The sequence below is a fragment of the Cervus elaphus genome, chromosome 9 (genome assembly GCF_910594005.1).
Source record: "Cervus elaphus chromosome 9, mCerEla1.1, whole genome shotgun sequence".
Lineage (NCBI taxonomy): Eukaryota > Metazoa > Chordata > Mammalia > Artiodactyla > Cervidae > Cervus > Cervus elaphus.
Genome location: NC_057823.1, coordinates 94,888,703 through 94,900,937, shown reverse-complemented (window position 1 = coordinate 94,900,937; position 12,235 = coordinate 94,888,703). Strand labels below are relative to the sequence as shown.

General features: G+C 40.9%; 1 protein-coding gene across 1 annotated transcript in view; it reads left to right on the top strand.

Moving 5' to 3' along the window:
• The window catches only part of ELL2 (elongation factor for RNA polymerase II 2), a 70,100-nt gene that overhangs the window by 48,603 nt on the left and 9,262 nt on the right, over window positions 1-12,235 (top strand). The window contains exons 5-8 of the mRNA XM_043913678.1: window positions 5,354-5,613; window positions 8,542-8,666; window positions 8,839-8,926; window positions 10,934-11,501. Of these exons, the coding sequence (XP_043769613.1) occupies window positions 5,354-5,613; window positions 8,542-8,666; window positions 8,839-8,926; window positions 10,934-11,501 (1,041 nt within the window). The remainder of the gene's footprint in view (window positions 1-5,353; window positions 5,614-8,541; window positions 8,667-8,838; window positions 8,927-10,933; window positions 11,502-12,235) is intronic.

Below are 12,235 nucleotides of genomic sequence, written 5' to 3'. Positions count from 1 at the left end.
AACTTGAAAATTGGCAGTGATCACTGTACTTTTCCAGTGAAAGATCCTTGGGTGTACCCTGTGTTCATGTGTTTTTGTTTGTTTTGTAGGGTTGGTACAGTTCATTCACAGCTTACACAACAGACTTTTCAACACCCAGAATCACCCAGACCATGCTTGCCCCAATGGTGTGGGACTTTTGAAACTTGCAGGTTTCTTATTGGCACTACCAATAATTTATATACATTTTTTAGAGTGACCACATGGAATTTGAGGTTATCTAAACTTCTGAACGGGATTTCATCTCTGCCCTGTGAAGATGAGAACACATACGTCCCCCCGGCGGTGATCTCTGCCAACCCAGTGCTCTGTTAGCCTTCTCCTCAGCGCCCTGGGCTACCCCATCACAGCACAGTCTTCTCTGGTCTTCAGTCTTGTCATTAACCTCCTCAGCCCTTCATTCTCTGGGTCAAATAACCCCGGCTCCTTTTAACTTTTCTTAATATGGCCTGCATCCCAACCCTTTAATTATTCTTATTGCTCTCCTCTGGACTGCTTCCAGTCCTTCACCTCAGAACTCAAAACTGCACACGCTACCCTTAAGAAAAGACTGATCCAGAAAAAATGACTGATCAGTTCTTTGTACAGTAGAGCAGAAGACTCCAGCTTGGCTATGCTGTATTTGTTTTATTATGGCGTGTTTTCATCTTTTTCTTTTAATTCTATCCAGTACCAGGCCCTTAGCATGTGCCTTTCCTTCCAGGCAGCGTGGTTTGTATCCTCCTGCTTTTTCCAGTATCTCAAAACTGACTCACTCAGCTCTTTAAAATGCTTGTCCGTCACCCTTCAGTACTAACATTACTCAGCACTTAATGAGTGCTTCTGATGCACAAGGGACTGGTTAGCACTGTACACGTAGTCATCTAAAGCTCACAGTCACCCTGTGAGGTGGGTAATCATTGCCTCTCCATTTCACATATGAAGCTGTTGGTATCAGCAAACAGCAAAAACCAGGAGTTTGGCCTCATTAACAAGTTGCGGTTTTTTCCATAAGACAATAGGAGATAACCTCTTTAGTTCATAATTGAATTTGTCTTATGAGATGATAACAGAAGTTGACCTCTGCCAGCTCAGAAGCCCCTGTAGAACAAGGTTTGTTTTAATAGTGTCAGCCGGGTAGAAGACAAATAGAAATAACGCTGGTGTCACTGTGGGTTGTGATGGCATCATGCCAGGCCTCTGACAGTTGACTTAGGGCACAAGCCCAGCTTCAGGAAAGGAAGGCTGAGTTCCTAGGGTTCAGCTGGCCTCGGCAACCAGGAACATGAGCTTCTATGACCCTCCAATGGGTTGGAGAGAAAAAAGAAAAGTCTATTTGCCTAGAAAGGAACAGGAGAAACTTTAACCTAGAAAACATGGTTATCATGTCATCAGTAATATGTCCAGTTGTAGTCATGCCATTTATATCAATGATGAGCACTGTTGTATTGTTATGATCCTTCCCCTTTGTTTAAAACAAAACACTTATTACCTCTCTTTTACCTGGATTTTATGTCGGCTCACTGACTCCTATCTAAATTCTGGAAATTTATTGAATCATAAATTTGTAAGCATGCTGTTTATTTAGGAATATTAAATAACCCAACCAATGTAATTTCTAAGATCCTTTTTCCAGTCTTTCCAACTTCTGCCCCCATCCTCCTTGTTTTTGATGTTAGTACCGGTTTGAGTGACCTTGGACAAAATCATTTAACATGGAGACCTTAATTTTCTCAAATACTAAATAAAGGGTTTTGAACTTAGGTTAGCGTTTAAGGTCCTTTGTCATTCCAGCATTCTGTGACTGATGTTTACTTATGTTTTAATAGTAAACCTTTTGAAGAAGTGATCCCAAATGCCAAGTAGTGGAAATGGTTTCCACGGCAGAAGATTATGTATTTAACCATGACAGTGTCACACCACTGTCAAGGTCCTGCCAGTGTTTTTATTAAAGCCTCAGGTCAGTGTTGCCAGGGTTTCTGGTTAGGTTCCACAGAACAGGAAAACAACTGCAGAAGACAGCTGCCATCCCTGCTCTCCTTCCTGCGGTCTGTTTTAACACCTTCCTTTCAGATTGTTTACTCAAAGTCATTAAAGGGATAAGTACTATCACCAGCGTATTAAATGGAGAAGCTCAAAGTGGACTCCTTGTTAGGAAACAAAATGGTTCAGATTTAGTCCCAGATTACCCAACTCTGTCGGACCTGCTGCTGCTGTTTATATAAGGAGCCCAGGGAATTGATTAGCAGTTGGGTTTGGGAAGAGAATTAGTTTCTCCCTTGGGCTTTATTAAAAGGGCTTTTCTGAGGCAAATGTAAGAAAATAAAAATAAAGCCTTTCTTCCGCCCACTTTGAACCTGACCTTTTCCTGCTCTATTTTATTTTATTTTTTTTTTCTTTTTTAACTTCAGCATCTCAATTCTATAACTGCTTACATACAATACTGATGTTTTCTTCATCTGTAGCCTGTCTTCCCTCAAATCAGAGGACTTCTTCCTGGTTGAATTGGCACAAATTGATGGGGAGGCGGGGAACCAGTGACTTTTGTGTAAAACCCATGACCCAGTGTGGCTCCATTCTTCTTTCATCATTTGAAAGAAATGGGTTACCCTGCAACTGGCTATTTAAAATGAGGTAAAGGTGAAGTGGGTGTTCTAAGCGTAGGAGACTCACGGACTATGATAGTCTACCATCCCATCCCAGCTGAGACTCCAAGGCAGTCGTATCCCTAACCAGATCCTAATTTCTTGCCAGACATCATACTTAGACTCCTCTTAAGGGCAGAGTGAGCCTGCCTTATTTGGCTGCCCTCTGTCCATGCCAGGGAGGGTGGGGTGAACTCAGGAGACCTTGGGGGCTCTCCTGAGACCGGGAACCAGGGGTTGGTCAGACCTACAGAAGAGGTCGGGCAGCCTGCGACACAGTGATAGTCCTGTTTTTGTTTTTATTTGTATTTACCTTCCTTGCCGGCCTGAATTCATTCTAAATCACCAGTCATGGTATGTGTGAGTTAGCTAAAAACCATTCTCTGCCCTCCCCCTCCCCAGAGAGTGTGGGAAAGGGATCCACAGTCAGCTTGGTTTGGGGAAGTGGAAGTTCAGCAGGTTTCAAGGGGGAGGGGAGTGTGGAATTTATATCATTTCCTAAACTTTCATGACCTTTATTCTTTCTTTCCACAAATTCCTATTAAAATTTCAAGGAATAGTGCTATTTGCTAAGACTGTTGCAACTGAGAAGTGGTGGATTGGAAGGTTTGCAGTTGCCATATTAGATATTTCAATGTATCTGCAGACGCTGGCAGCCTGGTCATGTGGGAAAACACAGGACAGGCCCCCTCGGTTCTGCTCTCCTGCCATCTGCTTGTTCTCTTGCTGTCGTTCACTGTGATACTCTGCTGGTCAGTTCACTTTGTGAGCCATCAAAATCTGATTGACAAAGCAGCCATAGCTTTGTCTACAGGCAGCTGGCAGCCCAACATGAATCAAGAACAGACATTGGGCATTTGTTCATAAAACCTTTTCAATAAAAGAAGTACAAGTAGGAAACCTTGGGTATTAATCACAGAAACTTCCAAATACTAAATGAGCACTGTACTCTTTGAGCTTATCCCATTGAAACTCTACTTCTCTCATCTGTGAAATGGGACCAAGGCCTACCTCATCAGGTTAACTGTGACACTATATTATATGTCTTAGCACAGTGCCCCACCCTCGTCCTGAAATTGGTGCAAGGTAAATATTAGTTCCCTTCACATCTGACACTGATCTAACAATCTCTGAAGAAAAATACAGAAAACAGATCTAAATCCACCTCTAAAACTCTAATTGTACCTTAATTTAATAGCTTCTCTTATCACTGGGCTGCTGCTGCTGCTGCTGCTAAGTTGCTTCAGTTGTGTCCGACTTCCCAACCCCATGGACTGTGCAGCCCCCCAGGCTCCTCCGTCCATGGGATTTTCCAGGCAAGAACACTGGAGTGGGGTGCCATTGCCTTCTCCTTATCACTGGGCAGTGCCCCTTTAATGTTGGTTCCTTTGTTGGTCAGTATTTTGATCTGATATTTACAATTGGTTATGTCCAGATTATAAAGAAATGTAAGAGCCAATGAGATCGTTCTTTCTCCGTTAGGTAGGATTACATCCAATAAACAGCCCCTTTGGCCAGGCCTTGAGGACGCAGCATGGCCAGGACTCCTGTTCAGTGACGTGCCTGCCCTACAAAGCTCACAGCACAGCAGAGACTGCCCTCACTCCCCGGCGTCTCTAACTGCTAGTGTTGTGCCTGGTGCGGCTGCTCCACGTTGTGTCGTTACCGGTTCTTCCTTCTCCTTAACCCAAGGGCACAGAGTTGGAAGCTTTTGTAATGAACTCTGAGATTTCACCTCAGAAATCGTAAAATGAGGGTCAGTCCAGTTTCATTTTCATTTCTGTTTCTTCTGCAAGGAATGGTCACCAACTATTGTCAGTGACCAGCCACATCCTGATGGCTTCACCCACACATAGAATCCACATAGCCCACAGTATTTTCTAGAAGCAGCCGCTTGCCAAACACTTGTCACTGTCAAGTTTAAGCAAACAGTGAGTTGATTGTGTGCATAGCGCTGGCCTGTGCAGACCTGGGGTGAGGGCCTTCTCTTACCGCTTCCACTCCTCTAACCACCTGGGTAGTCTCAGCACCACAGAGGAGGGATCTCATTGTCTGGCCTGCTGAGACTGAGTGGGTTGGTTGGTGGGTTTTGTTTGTTTTTTGACTCAGAGTTTGTTGTGGTCTGTTGAAAAGCAATATCACTCGTGAATACACTGGTGAAGGTTGACCCCAAATTATGACTGCCTCTCCTCTTCGTGGCTTCTGAATCTGTGAAATTAAGCTAATGACTGAGCTCAGTTGAGAGTATGTCGTTAGTGAGACAGATATTTTCCACATTTAACATGTTCATTGTATTCATAACTGTCAAAGAAACAACATACAATATGTAGGTTTGAGTTCTGTAAGTAGCACAGGTGAGCGTGGAAATTATTTCCACCTAATATCAAATGCCTACAGCCTTAAAATGTCCAGTGTGTCACTAGTTATTATCCATGTGTAGCTAAGTGGCCAAAATGTTTCTATAAGTTTTATTTATTCCAGTGAATGATTCTATCAGAAAATTCCAAGTCCATATTTTAGGCCATTTATTCAGAATGCTTTCAGTTCGCATATCTTTCTATAAAACAAAAGCTGAAATATGAAGTCTTCCAGAAATGAAAAGGTACCTAAATCAGAGTTGTGGAAATTGAGATGCTCATGATATTACTACCCGCAAATGTGTTAACAATGTCATTTCTGCTGGACTTTAGGGAAAAGAGTGCAAATTCGGAAAGCTCCTCAAGCTGTTTCAGATGCAGTGCCTGAGAGGAAAAGGTCAACACCCATGAACCCTGCAAATACGATTCGCAAGACACACGGCAGCAACAGTGTCTCTCAACGGCCGTATCGGGACAGGGTGATTCACTTGCTGGCACTGAAGGCCTATAAGAAACCTGAGCTGCTGGCCCGGCTGCAGAAAGACGGTGTCAATCAGAAAGACAAGAACTCCCTCGGAGCCGTTCTGCAGCAGGTGGGGAGGGCCGGAGAGAGCTTGGTCTGCCCGCCGTCGTGCTGGGGAGTTCATTTAAGAAGGCTGGTTATTGTTGTTATCATTGCTACTGAGTTAGAGAAATTTCAGGATCGTTTTGGTCAATGGTATATGAACATTAACTTAAATTCATCTTGGTTTAAACATTTAATGAAAAACTAACTGAAATGTGGAAAGTTACACTAGGTTTTATAAGTTAGAGGCTTCTGAATGATTAAAAAAAGTTTCAAGTCATTATCTTCATTTTGGATTAAACAAATTTTGCTTGAAAGTCCATTAAAAAAAAAAGAAGTTTTTGCCGTCTGCTTTTAGTACTGAATGTACTAAACTGTTGTCATAATTTTTACTGGTTTCTGTAGATGAAGTTATACAGTGTGTTTTATTGGTCTTTGGTTGCTATAAGCTAGAATATTTTTACCCTCTAAATAATTTTGAATGTCCTACCCTGCATGCTCTTTCTGTCTGTAATACTCTGCCTTTTTCTACCATTGGATATGCTGAAATCAGTCACCTATCTTCATTAAAGGATATGAATGTGTTAAGTATTAGCTCTGATCAGTTACCATAAAATAACAAGCTTACGTATAAATGTAGGTCATTACTTTTGTTAAATAGTAACTTCAGGCTGTAACTTCAGGCTGAAACAACAGTTCTTCAGGCTGTAACTTCCTGTATTTTTCAGAATGACCTTGGGTCACAAATGTTGGTTAGCATTCAAATTCACTATAAATCACAGTCTGCTTTCTTTTTTTCTAAAGCAGTAACATTTTTTAAAGTTCTTAAATTTCATCTTTAAAAAATAAACTCTCAGGTTTCCATCTATTATTCAAGGAATAACATTTTTAAGTCTACTTTTTTCATCTATTTTCTCTTATATTCATGTCATGATACTAAATGTCATGAAAGAGTAAAATCATAGTCTTCAGTTCTGGGTTAACCAGTCCCCAAGATATATTGAGCAATCTCAACCATCTTATAAGTCATTTGAGTGCTTTTTGAAAACACTTAATTTAAGTCCATCTGTCGCATAGCAGTTTTAAGAGCTCAAGAGACAGAATGAAAGAATGAATGAGGATGAAGGTATAGTTACGTGTGTTCAGTTTTTTATTTGGAGAAGGAGGGAGGTTCATGTTATAAGTCACCAAATAATTTGTGACTGAACTACAGAACGGTTGTAAATTACCTCCTAGGTTAGAGGATGAGAGGGCAAAAAGATGGCAGAGACAGTTCACACAGAGGCTGCTACTGATGTGTGTCAGTGGTCTTGTGATCATGCTTATGGATATGATTTTTAAATGTAGGTGTACTTCCTGAGCAAGTGAGACATGAGTGCCATTACTGCTGACTATGATAGAATCTAGAGCATAGTCTCATCCTAGCTGCAGATTAGAATCCCTTAGGGAGCTTTTTTAAAAATGCCAGTTCCTGGACTTTGCCCCAGAGCAACAAAATGGGGCAACTGAATGGATATTGAGCCACTGATTAAGATGGGGAGCGAAGGAAAAGGAACACCTGTATGCAGAGGAATCAGGAATCCTGTCTTACATGCCCTCTCTTTGGAAGATGTCTGTTAGACATACCCAAATGGAGATGGATATTCAGTAGGTAGTTACATGTAAGGTTCTGGGCCAGAGGGCAGTTGAAGCTAGAGTTATAAATTAGGACCTAGCAGAATGTAGATTGTAAGATCGTTGTATTTATTTCACTTTGAGAAATCTGGTTGTATCTCATTTTAATTTATTTTTAAATTTTAAGAGAAACCTATTTTCTACTGTATATCAACATTGTTAGTATTCAGCTGAGCTGTGAGAAAAGCATAAAGTATCTATTATAATTTATAGCACTTGTAAAAGACACAGAAGGAAGTAAAGTTATTAAAAAAGATCATTCCAATAGAAAAATAAAAGAATACCTCTCTGCCAACCTTGGAAATGACTTGGTTCAGCCCCTGAATCCATACTTTTATGTTGTTAATGGAGCCTGGGCCTGGACACACAAGGAACTGTAGTTAAGGGATAAGAAGAGATTACACTTGCAAATAAGCTGGCTGACTAATAACAGTAATTTGGGGGTTGTTTTGGTTTCTGTTTCCATTTATTGGGTTTTGGGGAATTTCAAGGACTTTGAAAAAGTGGTTCTTCAGGAGAACTGGCAGCTATAAGGAGCAAGCTTAGCAAGCCAAGAAGATGGCACACAAGATCATCAGAACTGATACTATTTATGAAGATAATTTCTGTTGATTACTGAAGGGAAAGTTTTGTAAACCAGCATATGGGCACTGTTTGATTTCTACTTAATACAAGTAGTCAAGGACTTGTATGGTGACTCAAAAGTAATGGAGTTAATGTTGTATGGTTGCTAAGTCCTAAGTCTTTTGCAACCCCACAGACTATAGCCTGCCAGGCTCCTCTGTCCATGGGATTTCCAGGCAAGAATTCTGGAGTGGGTTGCCATTCCCTTCTCCCGGGGATTTTTCCAACCTAGGGATGAAACTGCATCTCCTGCATTGGCAGGTGGATTCTTTACCACTGAGCCACCTGGAAAGCCCCAATGGAGTTATAGCCAGAAGTAAATAATGAAGTTGTTAAGAAAACTGTTTTGGATTCCTTTGACTAGGAAAAAAAAATTATTTAAAAAAAAACCTTCCTCCCACTTTTGCATAATGGTATAATTACTATTTAACAAAAACAGTAGCCATCCAGGAAAAAAACAAAATTTAAATATGCATATAAAGTTTTATTTAATTACCCAAATGAAGTCAAATAGTATTTATTGAGATCTGGTATATGCAAAGCTAGCAGTCCCTTTGGAGCCATTTGGTATAGTTATTTTCAGTATAAATCCAAAAGATTGCCTTAGGCTAGGAAATCGCAAAAAGATCTCATGTTCTGTTTTCACACCATGTTCCAGGTAGCCAATCTGAATCCTAAGGACCTCTCATACACCTTAAAGGATTATGTTTTTAAAGAGCTTCAAAGAGACTGGCCTGGATACAATGAAATAGACAGACGGTCATTAGAGTCAGTGCTCTCAAGGTAAGTTCTTTTTTTTTTTTTTTTTCCCTGCCTTTAAAAATGATGCAAATAAGTAATTATTTTAGTCATTGTTAGTTTAGGGTTGAGATGGAAAAAAAGAAGCAAGGGTAGGCTTTCTATCATAAGCATTTGAAAACTATCTCCCTAACTGGGACATGTGTGTGCTTTACAGAAAATTAAACCCATCTCAGAATGCTGCCAGCACCAGCCGTTCAGAATCTCCTGTATGTTCTAGTAGAGACACTGCATCTTCTCCTCAGGTATTGCATAAACTTATATAATCATAGCCCTGAAATGGACTTTAGGTACCATTTTTTTCAGGTTGTCTGATTTACACGTAAGAGAAATGAGACCCAGAAAAGCTATATAGCCTCCCTACCCAAAGTCACATAGCTAGTTGTGACTAGCTCAGACAGAGCTCACTCTCGAATTCAGATCCCAGCTCCCAAACCAGAACTCTTCGCCACTAGATAGCACTACTTGTCATCAAGGTACTTAATGTCTACCTTGCTATTTGGTTCTTAAAGTTTACATTTTGAGATTATCTACTTGTCCATTTAATCACTAACTAGAAGACAATATTTATTCAGTCCCATACCCAGTCTTAGATTATAGAGAAAATTGAATATATTTAAATTTATCTGAAGCATATTCTAGCAAAATATTCCCAGGGAAAAATGTTTTTAAAACAAGCAAATAAAAAGTTCTGCCATTTCCATATATGTTTTCTTAAAGCACTTTTTGACTAGATCCCAATCAGACTATTCCAGTTAGACTCCATTCAAGCTTAGAGTTTCCCCCAAAAGATTCAGTTGGAAGAAGGTGTGGAGATCCTGAGCAGCGTAAGAGTTCAAGCCCGCCTGCTTCTCAGACCACCTTGAACCCACTCAGGTCTCTGGGACTAGAGGTGAGACCAGCCTGTCTCCCCCAGTGCTGCAGACAGTGCTCCTGTCCCTGGACCCCCTCCCCAGGCTTAGGGAGATGGGACAGATGTGCGGATCAACTCTCTACTTCCCTTTTCATTTTAAACACTGTTATTGTTGTTGCTGGATTAGGCTGATATTAGCATGATTTTTTTTTTGTAATTTTTTGAAACAGAAATTCCATATTATTTTTATGGACCAGTTGTTAAGATTTGTCTTCTAATCCAGTGAAGAGATATGTTTAAGAGGGGGGGCCGGGGAGGAAGTGGATAGTATTTCAGCAATGATAGAGATTTATAGAGAAACTATTTTGAAGGTGCTGGTTGTTCCCATCTTAAGACGGGGGAAATAATAAGTAACAGCCAAAATACTCATAACTGGAGCATCTTAGCACATTCAAAGAGATCAAGTAAGTGTAGGCTTGTTGCCCAGTTCCTACCCCTGTTGATTCTGACAACCAATAACGGTTGGTTATATTCAGAGGAGGTTCTCACTGAATATAAGTAGGTCAGCCATGGCCAGCAGGAGGAGGAGGCCACCTCTATTTAATACACTTCCTGAGTGATATAACCCACATAAATTGGCCTAGTCTCTCAAGTGGAGAAGGAAATGGCAACCCACTCCAGTACTCTTGCCTGGAAAATCCCAGGACGGAGGAGCCTGGTAGGCTACAGTCCACGGGGTCTCGAAGAGTCGGACACGACTGAGCAACTTCACTTTCACTTTTCATTCTCATGCATTGGAGAAGGAAATGGCAATCCACTCCAGTATTCTTGCCTGGAGAATCCCAGGGAGAGAGGAGTCTGGTGGGCTGCCGTCTATGGGGTCACATAGGGTTGGACACGACTGAAGCGACTTAGCAGCAGCAGCAGCAGCAGTCTCTCAAGGAACTGAGGGTGGGGTTGCATGATCAGAAAGTATAATCTGATTTATTTCTTCAAGAAACATGTTAGGGGGCCTTCCCTGGTGTTCCAGTGCTAAGTCTCCATGCTCCCAATGCAAGGGGTCCAGGTTTGATCGCTAGTCAGGGAACTAGATCCCACATGCCCCAACTAAGACCTAGTGCAGCCAAAAAAATGAATATATTAAAAAAAAAAAAAAAAAAGAACCATATTTTCCAGATTCTGGTTTTTTTACACTAGACATGAAAACTTATTATAGGTTGTGGCTTAAGCTCAGAATAGTTAACACGATGCTGGTGATAAATTTAAATTGGTTATAAATTTAAGTATGAATAAAATTACTCAGTTCATATGGTAACGAGTGACATATGTATTACATTTTAGTGCAAATTGGCTCATTTACTTTTTTTTCTTCTCTGTTCCCCCTCACCACCACCACTAGAAACGGCTTTTGGATTCAGATTTCATTGATCCTTTAATGAATAAAAAGGCTCGAATATCTCACCTGACAAATAGAGTGCCGCCAACATTAAATGGCCATTTGAATCCCACCAGTGAAAAATCCGCTGCAGGCCTCCCGCCGCCCCCTGCAGCCGCTGCCATCCCTACTCCTCCACCGCTGCCTTCAACCCACCTGCCTGTCTCCAACCCGCCTCAGACTGTAAATTCTAACTCCAATTCCCCTAGCACTCCAGAAGGCCGGGGAACTCAAGACCTACCTGTTGACAGTTTTAGTCAAGATGGTAGTATCTATGAGGACCAGCAAGACAAATATACCTCTAGGACTTCTCTGGAAACCTTACCCCCTGGTTCAGTTCTACTAAAGTGTCCAAAGCCTATGGAAGAAAACCATTCGTCTCACAAAAAGTCCAAGAAGAAGTCTAAAAAACACAAGGAAAAGGACCAAATAAAAAATCACGACGTTGAGATGATTGAGGAAAAGGAAGAGGACCTTAAAAGAGAAGAGGAAATTGCCAAGCTGAACGACTCCAATCCGGATTCCAATGAAGGTATTTTGCATTTGTAAAAACCCAACTCAGTGGGTTAAATGAACAGGAAGAGGGGGCTATGCTGAGTGTGAGAGGGTGCTGTTTAGAATTAGTAATGCTTTTTTTATCAAATGACCTGCTGTTTAGTTATTAATCTTAGTATTGTCCTTTGGAGCAAGTTTCTTTCTCTTCCATTTTACAGTAGTCACTTTCTGTCTCTTCTTAGCCAACTATTAGCCGTGGTTTTCTGTATTTGTTAATAAGATGGTGACATCTGAAAATGGCCTTTGGTCCTCCAGGGACCCCCTTTGAGAAGGAGGTGGACTCTGTTGCTCTTCTCCAGAGCTGTCACAGTGTTGTGCAACCTCAACATGACCTATTATATGCCATTCTTGAACTGATTTAACCAGACACACAATTAGCAATAAAAATACTCATTTCCTTCTTTGCCAAAAAAACAGGGTCAACCCTGCTTTAATTAATAATAGCACAGGGGAAATGTCAAATTCTTTATAAAACAGATGAGGTAAAATTACATATGCAGATCTGTAGCATCATCTTCATTCAGAGTGAAAGCAATTTGTCTTGTGCAAGGCTGTTGGTGACTAGCTTGATAGATTTGGGGGTTTTGGGGTTTTTTTTTCCTTTTTTTTCCCACCCTAATTTTGAGAATATTGTTTGAGTAAACTAACATCAGTTGTTATTAATAAATTTAACCATTTCAAGTTTCTGGAAGCTGTAAAAGTCAAATATCT